This window comes from Megascapheus bottae, chromosome 11 (genome assembly GCF_031878675.1).
Source record: "Megascapheus bottae isolate mThoBot1 chromosome 11, mThoBot2.hap1, whole genome shotgun sequence".
Lineage (NCBI taxonomy): Eukaryota > Metazoa > Chordata > Mammalia > Rodentia > Geomyidae > Megascapheus > Megascapheus bottae.
This window is the reverse complement of record NC_143519.1, coordinates 47,622,283-47,636,388: the sequence shown is the minus strand read 5'-3', so window position 1 is coordinate 47,636,388 and position 14,106 is coordinate 47,622,283. Positions and strand designations below refer to the sequence as shown.

The window sequence follows — 14,106 nt, the reverse complement described above, 5'->3', positions numbered from 1 at the left end:
TTGTCAGAAATTGAAACTGAATATCCTCAATTGCATTAGGCACATGCAATTTGCTGGTTTAGTAGTGGGAAGGCTTTACCACAAACTTCTAAGTTTATATTAAAATTTTTCTGAACAAGACGAATTGTTGCTAATCATTATTGAATATTGAGATACTAATTTTGCTGCAGATTTGATAATGTTTATTAATGAATTTAACCTAATATTGCAACACCAAACAATACCTATATCAAAACTGACACTTTAGTAGCTATTAAAGTTATTTTAGTGCCAACAGTTTCACACTTCCTATCAAACTATTTTATGTAGCTTTTCATACACTTAAAAGTAAAAACAGGTGAGCTCTCGATTCCTATTCAGAGTTGCCATCCATGCGTTTTCTGAGCTCAGTGTAGTTTCAGCAGTAATTTTCATACTGTATGCAAATGCAAAGGAAATTTCCATATTATAAAATACATTTAGCTGTGCAGTGGAAGTACTGCCATCTAACCTTTAATTGAATGTGATCAATCTGCAATGTAGCAGCATGCTAAGAGGATAACACTAAGAGAAGAATAGATGTTTTAAATGTCTTTTCAACAATGAAGATGCTGAAGGAAATGCTGGTGATTTCATATCTGTTTGTGGCAATACTTCACTGGTATTTCTACTAAAATATTAAAATATTGAAACTTATTGCATAAAAGTATTATACTTTCAAGGAACTTGTCCTTGAAATAAGGGGCAAATAATATGCTAAAACACAAAAGGAAGCAACATTGTTTTTGAGAATGTTCTTGAGTCAGTTGAAATACTTAGAACTAGTTACGTTAATTTTGAGGAAACCTTTTTGAGCCCCCTAAGACTGTGTGTGTGTGTGTGTGTGTGTGTGTGTGTGTGTGTGTGTGTGTGTGTGTGTGTGTGCGCATGCGTGTGCACGTGCCTATACACTCAGGAAGAATCAGACTACTTAGAAACCAAATTTAATTCCTTCAGGACTGCATAGAGAAATATTTTTATTTTCTCTACTAAGTGTATTTATTTCTAGTCTAGGGATTGAAGGTAGTTTGGATTCTTTCTCAGGATATCATCATCTGTATCTCTGGACTTCTTATGCTTCATAGTCTTAGGAGGACAGTACCTTTGCATAGCACTCTTAGGTGATCTTAGAAGATTTTGGGAAAGTTGTAATGAAGTCAGAATTACTGGGCTGGGGGACTTTGGTGGAAACCAGAGCTTATAGGATATTCTTTTTAGCATCTTGTAAAAAAGAAAATTTGATGCTAGTTATTGGTACAACCCCAAAGCTATAGAGGACAGGATTATAGTAAATGTAAGTTAAGAGATGCAGAAAGATTTATATAGTTTAATTCAAAAGTTTTTTGCATAGACTTAAGTTGTAGGTCAGTTCAACTCATAGACATCACATGGACAGCCATAGACTTCTCTTCAGTATGTGTCTTTAAATGTGGCTTTCCACTGATATTAGAAACATTCATGTTTATGTGATATTCATATACTTATCTCAGTGTTGTCAAGAATAAGTTAAATAAAGCAAAGCAGAATCTTCAAACTATATCTTAATATTGCAGCTTGTGGAAATTACAAATGAGCAAGAATATTCATGTCTAATTCATGTAGCTATAATGAAATCAGTAGTCTACAGCTGTATTACTTCCTTCTGTGTTACCTTTTTGGATATTTTTGAATCTTCCATATATTTCCAAAATTGCAAATTTTCTTTAGCTTTATAAGATGGTTTTAGATAATTTTGAAAAGTAAAGGTAACTATTTTGAATTGAAAAGTAGTTTTGAACGGATACTTTAAAGAATGATAATGTTGAAGTCAATGCTAAAATTTAAAAAAGTCATGGTATTTTATTATGTAGGTCTCTGAAAGAAGATGAATTTGGCTGAGATTTGTGACAATGCAAAGAAAGGAAGGGAATATGCACTTCTTGGAAACTATGACTCATCAATGGTCTATTACCAGGGGGTGATACAGCAGATTCAGAGACATTGTCAGTCTATCAGAGACCCTGCTGTCAAAGGCAAATGGCATCAGGTAAGATCACATTGAAGTATTCCATGCCTGAGCACCACAGTAGTCTTATACTTCAGAGATTAGAGTTGGAATATACTGACCATATTTCAAATACAGAGATGAGAAAGTAGTGAGTGCTGTGGCTCAAGTGGTGGAGCACTAGCTTTGAGCTGAAGAGCTCAGGGACAGTGCCCAGGCCAGAGTTCAAGCCCCATGACAAAGAAAAACAAATATACCTATGAATAATATGACTAGTATTTTATTTATTTTGATCATATATTTCATGAAGTATATCTTAAATACATTTAATTCTAATTGAATCTATCTTTATTATTTAAAGGTTTTATAATCAGTTACCTAATTGCATCTGACAATGAAGTTTTGAAATAAGGTTTTTCTACTTGTTATTTACTTTTTTTTTAATGATTTTTACCATTTCATGAAACTTTTCTTTGAAAGTTTCCTTCCAAATACAAATGAGTTAGTAATCTGATAAAAAAAAACATTAATACATTTTGTCTTTTGACTGTACTTGATTATAAAATGGTACAGTTAATAAAAATTTGAATTATATTTCCCCCAGTTAAAACTTAAAATCCTTTAAAATTAAAAGTACAAAGTAAAAAATTTCTTTGAAGTTTCCATTTTATGTGCTAATGCCTTTCAAGTATTTCTCCTAATTTTTCCACTACTGAGTTTCAAGGGTAAATTTGGCTTATTTTCCAACTTAAACATTACCAAATTATGTTGGCTGAGAATATCATACTTATTCTTTTAGTTTCCCCATTCTTTGTTTTACTGACAGGCAGGGTAGTTGGTATATGTTCAATAGTAGCCATTTGTATTTTTATTGCATTTCTTTCATTTGGGTTCTGAAGTTTTTTTTATATAATTGAAAATAGTAGCAGTTGAATTTATCTTGATTTTTCTTTGATTTTGTAGGTTTTCATATTTCCTTTTCAATAGATTGTTCCTGTTAAATACAAGGGAAATTTTTTTCTGTTCTGCTTTAAAATAAAATCTGGTTCCTAGTTAAAAAATAGAATTTGAGGGGCCGGGAGTTTGGCCTAGGGGTATAGTGCTTGCCTAGCATGCACGAAGACCTGGGTTCGATTCCTCGGTACCACATATGTAGCAAAAAGACAGAAGTGGTGCCGTGGCTCAAGTGGTAGAGCCCTAGCCTTGAGAAAATCCAGGGACAGTGCTTAGGCCCTCAGCCCAAGCCCAGGACTGGCAAAAAAAAATAGAATTTGAAAATCAAATTTATGAATATAATTTTAGTATATCTTTGTTTTTGAAATTAGTATGAGCTTAGAGCTTTGAACAGTAATTTCTACATGGTAGGTGCTCTGTTAAGTTTTTTATAGTATAAATTTTTTTTTTTCCTAGTTAGTCATGGGGCTTTTGAACTCTGGGCCTAAGTGCTATCCCTGAGCTCTTCAGCTCAAGGCTAGGGCTCTCCTACTTGGGCCACTGCACCACTTCCTGTTTTCTGGTGGCTAGTTAGAGATAAGAATCTCATGGACTTTAGTGCTCAAGTTGGCTTTGAACTGTGATCCTCAGATCTCAGCCTTCTGAGTAGCTAGGATTACATGCATAAGCCACTGAGTGGCTATAAAATAAATCTTGATGTAAACTCACAAACTTTACCCAGGACTTGAAAAACTTAAGGTTTCTCAAGACAGATTTTAGGTGAAGAAGAATTTAAATAAAAACAGAGTTTAGCACACAGTATTACAGTGCCTCAGGCTTAGACATCCATGTTAAGCATTTCATGTTTAGGTATTGCTGGTTATAATTTTGGCTAATTTTGTTTGAATCTGTAAGTTTCTTAAAAGGATTTAGCATAGTCAACTAATCGGCAAAAAGCCAGAAGTGAAGCTGTGGTTCAAGTGGTAAGGTACTAGCCTTGAGCAGAAAAAGCTAAGAGACATAACCCAGGTCCTGAGTTCCAGTCCCAGTATTGGCATAGATAAAAGAAAGTAGCCAGGCAAAGTGGCTCATGCCTGTAATCCTAGCTACTCAGGAGGCTGAGATCTGAGAATTGTGGTTCAAAGCCAGCCTGGGCACTAAAGAATGGTGAGACTCATATTTCCAATTAACCACTAGAAAAATGGAAGTGGCAGGATGGCTCAGGGGATAGGGTGGTAGCTTTGAGCTGAAGAGCTCAGGAACAATGCCCAGGCCCAGGGGTAGGATGGTAATCTTGAGCTGAAGAGCTCAGAGACAGCGCCCAGGCCTAAGTTCAAGCCCCATGACCTAAAAAAAAAAAAAAAATTAGCATAATATTAGATTTCTAGGAGTGATATTGCTGAATTGCTTTTGAAAAATTATATTATTGATCATCATATTCTTTGATGGGATAGAAATAGAATTCCACTTTGAAAGATGTATAAAGATTTCCCTAATGAGAAGCATACTATTATGGTTTTTTTTGTTTTTTTTTTGTTTTTTTTTCCTTTTGTGGATCATGGGGCTTGAATTCTGCCTGGGTGCTGTCCCTAAGCTCTTCAGCCCAAGGCTTCTACCCCTGGGCCTACCACTCTACCCTTGAGCCAAGCCCACTTCTCGTTTTGTAGAGGTTAATTGGAGAAAAGAGTCTCAGGTTTGGTTCTTTTTTGCCTGGATTGGCTGTTGAAATCCTCAGATTTCAGCTTCTTGAGTAGCTAGGATTACAGGCTTGAGCCACCATGCCCGGCTTTAGTATGTCTTTTTAAAACCACTTGTTGAAATAAGTGTCCAAGGGGAAAAACAAAAATACTTTTTGCCCTACTAGGTATATTTGTCTAGTTTCTTTTGTGTTTTTGAATACGATTTAATTACTCAGAATATTTTCAATGACAATAAGAAATTTTCAAGCAATTTATTATTTGCACTTTGTATAAACATGAAATTGTTTCCAGCATAAAAACTATTTGTTTTAAGGTCCGGCAGGAATTACTGGAAGAATATGAGCAAGTCAAAAGTATTGTCAGCACTTTAGAAAGTTTTAAAATCGACAAGCCACCAGATTTCCCTGTGTCATGTCAAGATGAACCATTCAGAGATCCTGTGGTCTGGCCACCTCCTGTCCCTGCAGAACACAGGTAAACAACACTTTCTTTCATCATAAGGCACTTCTAGGTAATTGATCTCCATGGTGAGGCTTTATTCAAACAAAGTATAAAAAAGCATTTTGTTCCTTTGAGTCTGGCTTACTTCACTAAATACGATTTTTTCCAAGTCTTTCCATTTCCTTACAAATGGGGCAATGTCATTCTTTCTGATGGCAGCATAGAATTCCATTGTGTATAAATACCACAGGCTCCATGGTTTCCCTCATTTGTAGTAATTAGTACAAAACTTAGACTCTGCTAGCAGAGGATTACAATAGCTCAAAACCTAGATACATAAGGCCATATAGGATGAGGCTAAATGAAAGGACCTCCAGGATATGGAAACAGGAGCTATGTAATGAGTGAATGTTGTTCTTAATGTACTATGTTATTTCTCATCTCTTTTGTTATCCCTTAGTTATTCTCATATTGTTACAGTATCTTACCTTGTAATGTGGTATATTGTATATACATTTATTTGTTTATTTGAAATAGGAAAGGGAAGGGGGAAAACAAAATGAGGGGAGGGGAAGAGAAATGAGGACACTGGTGAATATTACTGTAACCTCTCTATTAATTTTAATAAAAAAGCATTTTGGAAAGATAACACATTTAATACATGTTAATAATTCTCACACCTTATAGGTTTGCAGAGTTTGTGTTTGCTAAAAAGCAGAAGTAAATTATCTATATGCTTTACTTTTAGAATGCTTTACTATAATAGTAATATGTCCAACATTTATCAGTTAAGAGAGGTTGCAGTTAGGCACCAATGTCTCAGGTCTGTAATCCTAGCTATGTAGGAGGCTGAGATCTGAGGATTGTGGTTTGAAGCAGCTTGAGCAGAAAAATTCCCGTGAGGATCTCTAATTAACCACACAGAAAACTGGTAGTAGAGCTGTGGCTCAAAGTGGTAGAGAGCTAACCTTGAGCAAAAGAGCTCAGAGAGAGCACCCAGGCCCTGAATTCAGGCCCCAAGACTAACAATATAATAAATACATAAATAAATAAATAAATAAGAGGTTATATTAAAACATGGATAGTTGGTTGTTTTGCTTGAAAAGACTAATGGTTTAAATGAAAAAGTAGAGAAATTGGAGTCATCTTATTGGGCCCATAGTCATTTCCTAGAGTTTTGGTGTAGAAGGAACTTTATATATTTAAGTAGCTTATTGCTTAAGGTCAGATTTCTAAGTATGGTGCTACAGACCTTATCTCCTACTACTTTTCTCTGACATTCTGTGTGTGCCTTATCTGTGTTGTATCTCTCTTTTCTTTCTCATTTTCTTGTTGTCTTATGAAGTATATTCTTTAAGCAGTAACCCTAATCTATATCTCTCATGAGCTTATTTTTTTTCTTGAAGGTTCTGCCCAACTGACTCTCACTTCTGCAGCATTGTTTCCTTTGCTGAGGGTGAAAGTATATTTGAACAATTTTAATGTTGATGCAATCTTTCCATAAGATTAGCAGTTTTCAAGAGCAAGGACCAAGAAACCAAGCAACAGGTTTTTATTGTCAACATAGATTTTGGTATATAGCATGAATTCAACATTGAATGAATAACCCCATCAGTTTTATAAGTGAGGAAATTGAGGCCTGAGAGACCATGACTTGGAAGTTGGGCTAAATTAAGATCTCAAAGTAGATCTTTCTCGCTTTATGTGTCCCTTCCTTCCCTTCCCTTTCCTTCCTTTCTTCTTTTCTTTTTAGTTTTTACCAGTCCTGAGGTTTGAACTCAGGGCCTGGGCTCTGTCCTTGAGCTTTCTCAAAGCTAGCATTCTACCACCTGAGCCACAGTACCACTTTTAGCTTTTCTGTGTATGTGGCAATGAGGTATTGAACCCAGCTCTTTTTGCCTAGAGTGCTAGGCAAGGACTCTACTGCTAGGCCACACTTCTAGCCTGTTTATTTAAATTGTTAGTATAAAGGTGATATATAGAGGGCTTTTGTTGCATAAGTCAGGTAGCAAGTGCATTTCTTCTTTGGAAAGTGGTATTGTGGTCATAGCTGTGATCATCTATTTAACTGACTTCTTGAAGTTTTCTAAGAACAGTTAACAATGAGAAATGGTTAATTTATTCTTTCAATTTTTTCCCATTAACTTAGAAATACTTTTGTGATTCTCACAACAGCTTGAGTATTCTTTTTAAAGGACAATATAGTTTTTCTTCTGCTGTAACCACCTCCAGGTGTTTGGATTAAGGTAACCCTTGATCCCTCAAAAGATCTCTCATTGAATTGTTACCATGGCAGTTCCAAGTAAATACTGAAAAAAGAAAATAATGACATTTTTGTCTATTGATGCTTGAAATTTTCCATACATGAGTATAATACAATATCTTATTTTTTCCTGAAACTCATTAATTCTGAAATATATTTGTAGTTTAATGCTAAAAGCTATTATTAACTTTAAACTATAGGAATACATGTTCTGAATTGTTGCAGTATAGTGATTCATTTTAGCAAGCTGTGTCCACAGATAACAACTGTTACTATTAATAGCTCAGACTGAATAAAAACTATGGATAACATTTTCCCATTGAATAACAATCTAGAAATTTCTCCTCATTAGAGCAGCATTAGCCCAGTTGCTTCCTTTTATTAAAATTTCTTTACCTACCCATACATGTGTTTGACCATATTGTACTTATATTAATCCTTTTCTTGCAATGGAAGTGAAAGATGAATATGCCAGCATGTATTTCTCCAAACCTTCCTCCATAAATTTCCCTTATCTGTAGCCATTGTGTGTGTATATGTGCGTGTGTGCATGCGTGTTTATGTCGTGGTGTGTGTGTGTGTGTGTGTGTGTGTGTGTGTGTGTGTGTGTGTGTATGTGATCCTTTATGGATCAGAAATAGTCAATGAAAACAAAGACTAAATATTTAGTAAAAACATACTGTTACCTGGAAAAAAGAGGCTTATTTCCATATTGTTAGTTACGTTTGCATCACCATGACAAATGACTAAGAGAAAGAATGAAAAATTTAAGACAACTTAAAGATGGAAAGGTTTCTATCAATGGCTTTTTGGTCCTATGCCCTTGGGCTTTTCCTCTCAGCCATCATGTTGGTGGGAACAAGAGGTAGAGGAGAGCTCCTTACCTCATGGCAGACAGGAAACAGGGAAGGAGGAGGGGGAAGGAGGGAGAGAGAGAGACAGAGAGGAAGATACTGAACAAATCTTAAGAGGTTCTACTAGAGAAGAATTTAGGTCTAGTATGTAGAACAGTAGCATGGGATTTGTAGTTTTGAACTTTATGAACAAATCCTTTATGAAAGCAAAACAACATATCTGTCATCAGTTAATAATGTTTTAGCAATATATATGCAATGAAGTAAACCTTATACAGGCTATGCTTAGAAAGTATGTAGCATAGGGTAATTACAATTCTAAGGTTAGAGTTGATATGGAAGATTAAAATTGTGTAATATTTTTCTCATTTTACAAATTTTGTTCCTTCAAGTCACTTAAAGAAATCTATTGAAAATTTTACCTCTATATATCACTATGTATAAAGTTCTGAGAGGGGGATAATGGGCTTGAGTTCATGAGATCTAAGTTTAAAGTGTAATTCTGATGCCTACTTGTTCTATGGCCTTAAATATTTAAAATCTCAAAATGTTTGATTTCACTGTCTGTAAGGTACAGATTTCTAATCTATGGAATTAAGAGGATTTAATGTCTAAGAGGGCAAGTTAAATTTCTAGCACTGACAATCAAACACAACCCTACAAGATTATCCCTCCATAAAATTTCTGTTTTTCTCACTGCAAATTCTGTGTAAATCTTTAGTTTTTTAATTTTAATTTTTAAATTATTTGTGAGTAGTTGTACAAAGAATCTTTATTTTTCTGAAACATTTTGGATCACTCTAGCAGAAAGGCTATCGTTTTATAATTGTCCAAGTCTCGGGAAGTTGGTCATTTTTTGGGGAAAGGGTGGTAGCCAATAATTATTGGTTACTTCTTATTTATTTTACAAGGTTTATCCTGTTTGGACACAACTTCACTGATCTCATTAAGTGGTTACTGTTATTGTGTCCCCATTTTATCATTGCTAGTTTGTTATTGTGAATCTAATGTACAGCTGAGAAAATTCAGCTGGATGCCTATGGCTCATGCCTGTAATATTCAGGAGTCCAAGCAAGAAATATCTGTGAGACTTTTTTTTTTTACCCCCTGAGCTACCCTGCCACTTCCGTTTTTCTAGTGGTTAATTGGAGATAAGTGTCTCATGGTCTTTAGTGTCCAGGGCTGGCTTTGAACTGTGATTCTCAGATCTCAGCCTCCTGAGTAGCTAGGATTACAGGCTTGAGCCACCGTGCCCAGCAGTGAGACATTCCCCCCCCCCCCAACTGTGAGACTTATCTCCAGTTAATCACAAAATGCCAGAAGTGGATCTGTGGTTCAAATGGTAGAGCACTAGCCTTGAGCAAAAGAGCTCAGGGACACTACCAAGGCCCAGAGTTCAAGCTCCAGTACTGGCACCAAAAAAATAAAAATAAAATCAAAACTTATCAAGTTTGTTATTTTTCAAAAGGCATCTGAACAGGAGGTAGCAGAGCCACAATATGAACCTAGATCTTCAGTATAAGAATGAAGAACTAGGGCAGGGAGTTTGACCTAGTGGTAGAGTGCTTGCCTAGCATGCACAAAGACCTGGGTTCGATTCCTCGGTACCACATGTACATAGAAAAAGCCAGAAATGGTGCTGTGGCTCAAGAGATAGAGCTCTAGCCTTGAGAAAGCCCAAGGACAGTGCTCAGGCCCTGAGTTCAAGGCCCAGGACTGGCAAAAAAAAAAAAGAATAAAGAAACTGAAAATGCTTTATAACATAGATTGATACTTTAAATGTAATTAAAGATTTCCCTTTGGGGATGCTATACTAGAATTATTTAAGTCACAAGAAGTGTATAATTTACTTTTTTCTATACAAAGCAATTTCAGGGTTTCAGTTGGTATATTTGTTATTCATTAGTAATTTGGTAGCTCCGTTTGTGGTTCTGTCCTAGTCCCTTCATGGACTTCTAATAGGAAACATCCACTGTCCCCCCCTGCTGTTTGCCAAGGTAATGGGTTTACTGTGGTTTCCACGAGCGGTTTCCTTATGTCGTTTGAAGTTATCCATTGTGTCCTGGATCCACTGAGTTATAATCATACTCATATTTTAAATCGCCAGCAGCTGCTTGGATAAATCAAAACAGTTTTAAAACAAATTAGGTTCATTGCATTAAGTGTGAGGAAATTGACCAATGAAAGTGGGATCCTGATGGGAGGTAGTGGCATTACTAGAATTAAACCCCAAAGAGATAAAGCCTTCAGATCAGTTTTAGTGTCCCAAGTTAATAGTTTTTCTGTATAAGTAGATTTCATATTATATGCTCTCTAATGAGATGATCCCTCTTAATGAGACCTGAAGGTCCAAAACTAAGATGTTCTATATTGAAACAGATTCGATGTACTGTATATTCAAAAAATTATTTATGCAGCTTAAAAATAGATTTTTTGTCTCATTGACAAAAAACTTCTACTACTTAAGTTGTACAACTTAATGGTGTCATACTATCCACCATCAAATACCACAAATAATGAACATATTCATTATCTCAGATACTTTGCCAGTTTTTTTTTTAATGGTGAGAATACTTAAGATTTACATTCTGAATAAAGTTCAAACACACAACATTGCCAGTGGTAAGTCACCTTGCTTTCTTCAGAAATTTTGCTTCTTGCACAACTGAAACTTCGTACAGATTCTAATACCAACCCATGCTTTGGTTTGAATTAGTCTTCCCCCAGTGCTCATGTATTGGAAACTTAATCTCAGTACAGCAGTATTGAGCATTGGGGACTGGATTAGGTCATGAGGGGTAGGCACTCATGGATAGGTAAATGTTACTAACCTGGGAGTCAGTTTGTTATAAAAGCCAGTTGCTCAGTCATGCTCTTTTATCCTTCTACTTTTTGTCATGAGAGATTCAGTGAAAGGACCTTGTCAGATGTGATCTCTTCGGTCTTAGATTTTTTTAACCTCTAGAGATGTAAAAATAAACTTGATTATAAACTTCTCAGGTATTCTGTTACAGTGGTACCAAACAGAATAAGACATCTCATTTCCCTTTCACTTTAGCCCCTGGTAATCACTCTTCTATTTCTGAGTTTGTCTATTTTAGATTCCACGTAGTTGTAAGATCATGCAGAATTTGCCTTAATGCAGTTGGATTTCACTTAGCATAAAGTCTTTCAGGTTCATCCATGTTATTGTAAATTGCATGATTTCCTTCTTTTGTAAGATTAACAATCTTCTGTATATATATATTATTTTTAAAATCTCTGTATTTGTATTTAAAATCTCTGTATTTCGGTTTCCTCACTATTGTGAATGGTGCTGAAATGATACAGATGTCTCTTCGGTATACTTATGTTATTTTCTTTAGAAATACTCAGAAGTGGGATTGCTGGATCATATGATATTTCTTTTTTTTGAGGATTTGCATAGTTATTTCCATAATGACTATACCAATTTGCATTCCTATGTGACAGACTTTAAAAAGTTTACATATCTTTTGGAAGAGAAGGAAGGAGAATACAGTATACAAGTCTAAAATTAATTATTTGGCTTATTCAGACTAGAACTTTAAGAGACCTTATTTCATCAAGGCCTAGGAAAAGTAGATGTTTCTGTGTACATACAAATGGGAAGATTGATTTTTACCAAACTAGGGCTGTTGTATAAAACTTTACAGAAGGGCCTTTTCTTAACTTGATTTCAAAGTTGTTGCCTTAGTTTAGTAGAGTTTATAAACAAATCAAGGCCTAAAAGTTCAGTACTGATGAGAGTAAATTACCATATGAATATTTTCCCTTGGCTATAACTCAGTTATTTTCCTGGTATTAGGTTGGAAATCAAGCTTTTATATTAGTTCCACAGTGATTGAGTAGTCTTCCAAGTTCACTTCTCTTCATATATAGCGGTATTGCCATGTGAAATTGCTTTGAAGTCTTAGGAAAAAAGTGCTATGTCTGATCTGCCCAACATGTATTTGATAAATATTTATCAGATGCTAGGCATTAGGTCTTATAGGCAGTATAGTGGTATTAAAACCCACTGCTTCAAACTAACAAACCAGATGTAGTGCTACATGCCTGTAATCCCAGCACTCAGCATTTGGGAGGCTGAGTCAGAGGATTATGAGTTCTAGGCCAGCTGGGGCTACATAGTGAAATCCTGTCTCAAAAAAAACTGAAGGAAACCAATAAGGAAAAATAATCCAACATTCTAGAAAGCCTGGGCCTAGGGCTTGAACCTAGCAGCTATTCCTGAGATTTTTTTTTGCTCAAAGCTAGTGCCCTACCACTTAAGCTTTTTGGTAGTGAGGTGAGATAAGAGTCCCATTGGTTTTCCTGTCCAGGTTTGCTTTGAATGAGAATCCTCAGATCCTCACCCCCTGAATGGCTAGAATTACAGGCATGGGCAGCTGACGCCGGCCAAGAAATTTACTTTTAACACCCTAAGTTACTTTATCAAATGCTATACATAGATGAAATAGGACAGGAACTAAGAATTGCATGAAATTTTGCAGCTGGGGCACGCTGGTAGCTTTACTGAGGGTTTATTAATGTTACTTCATTTCTTCATAGCCCTACCTAGTCTCAACTTCACAGTCTTCTTGCCTTAGCCTCCTGAGTGCTGGGATTACAGGTGGAGGCCACTGAATGCTGAGTTAACAGAATTGTTAATGATGGAGTGGGTTCAGAGAGTGGGAAGAAAGTCTTGTAGAAGAGGGAGCAGAGAAATCATAAGGTGGCTGGGGACAAGTAAGAGTCCAGGTGTGTTGAGGGAAGAGGAATGGTGGAGGCCTGTGTGCTGCTGGGAATGGTATCCTTTCCTTGGGAGGGAAAGGGCAGCTGACTCACCCGGAGACAGCAGGAAGTTGGGTTGCAGAGAGGTGGGTGTATGTAGCACTCACAACGTATGCAGATTCTTCGTAATCATTTCACAACGATGACCATCTTGAGAGTGAGGACAGAGGAGGCAGGTGTGTTGCAGGGATGGGAGGATATTCTAGATCATCTTTTTTTTTTTTTTTTTCAAGCCTTGAGTCCTGGGCCACTGTCCCTGAGCGCTTCATCTCAAGACTAGCACTCTACCATTTTGAGCCACAGTGCCACTTCCAGTTTTCTGCTGGTGGTTAGTTGGAGAGAATAGTCTCATGAACTTCTTTGTGCTCAGGCTGGCTTTGAACTGTGATACTGTGATCCTCAGATCTCAGCCTCCTGAGTAGCTAGGATTACAGGTATGAGCCACTGGCACCTGGCTCATCTTTTTATTATATGGTGCCTTTATGTAAATTTTCTCTAGAGAACATTTTATGTGGCTCAGTGTCATTCATTTAGAGTTTCCATTTTGACATTTTTTTTTTTCAGCTCAGGGCTTGAGCACTGTCCTTGGGTTTTCTCAAGGCCGAGCTCTACCACTTGAGCCACAGCACCACTTCTGGCTTTTTTCTATGTATGTGGGACTGAGGAATCGAACCTGGGTCTTTGTGCATGCTAGGCCAGCACTGTACCACTAGGCCAAACTCCCGGCCCCCATTTTGAAATTTTAAGTATTAAATAAACGCCTAAAGATTTGGTATTTCTATCTTTTTTATGTTACAGAAAAAGCAACTGAAAGATATAACTTGTAATTCATTAAAGATTTAAACTAAGAAATGGGAACAAACTAGTGGTAAGTCAGCCTTTAGCTCTAATACAGTATTTCTCACTTGTGCTGGAAAACTCTGCCTAATCTCTTTCCCCAGTGGTTTTGCTTTTTTGATCAACTTGATATACAGCTGTCTTCCAAGGTAGCCATTTCCTTTCCCATGACTGTGAGATAGCCTGTCATTGCAACATGGAATTCTTGAGGCTGTTGACTGCCTTTCTGACTTAATAACTGCCCTTGCCTAATTAAGACTTAACTTTTCTTCACTTCCTGATAGT

At 36.4% G+C, this 14,106-nt stretch overlaps 1 protein-coding gene across 4 annotated transcripts in view; it reads left to right on the top strand.

Annotated features, from left to right (window-relative positions):
- Positions 1-14,106, top strand: part of Katnal1 (katanin catalytic subunit A1 like 1) — a 70,133-nt gene that overhangs the window by 15,424 nt on the left and 40,603 nt on the right. For all 4 annotated transcript variants that reach the window (XM_090342209.1, XM_090342208.1, XM_090342210.1 and 1 more), the window contains exons 2-3: positions 1,869-2,044; positions 4,949-5,109. In XM_090342209.1, the coding sequence (XP_090198335.1) occupies positions 1,883-2,044; positions 4,949-5,109 (323 nt within the window). In that variant the 5' untranslated portion in view covers positions 1,869-1,882. The remainder of the gene's footprint in view (positions 1-1,868; positions 2,045-4,948; positions 5,110-14,106) is intronic.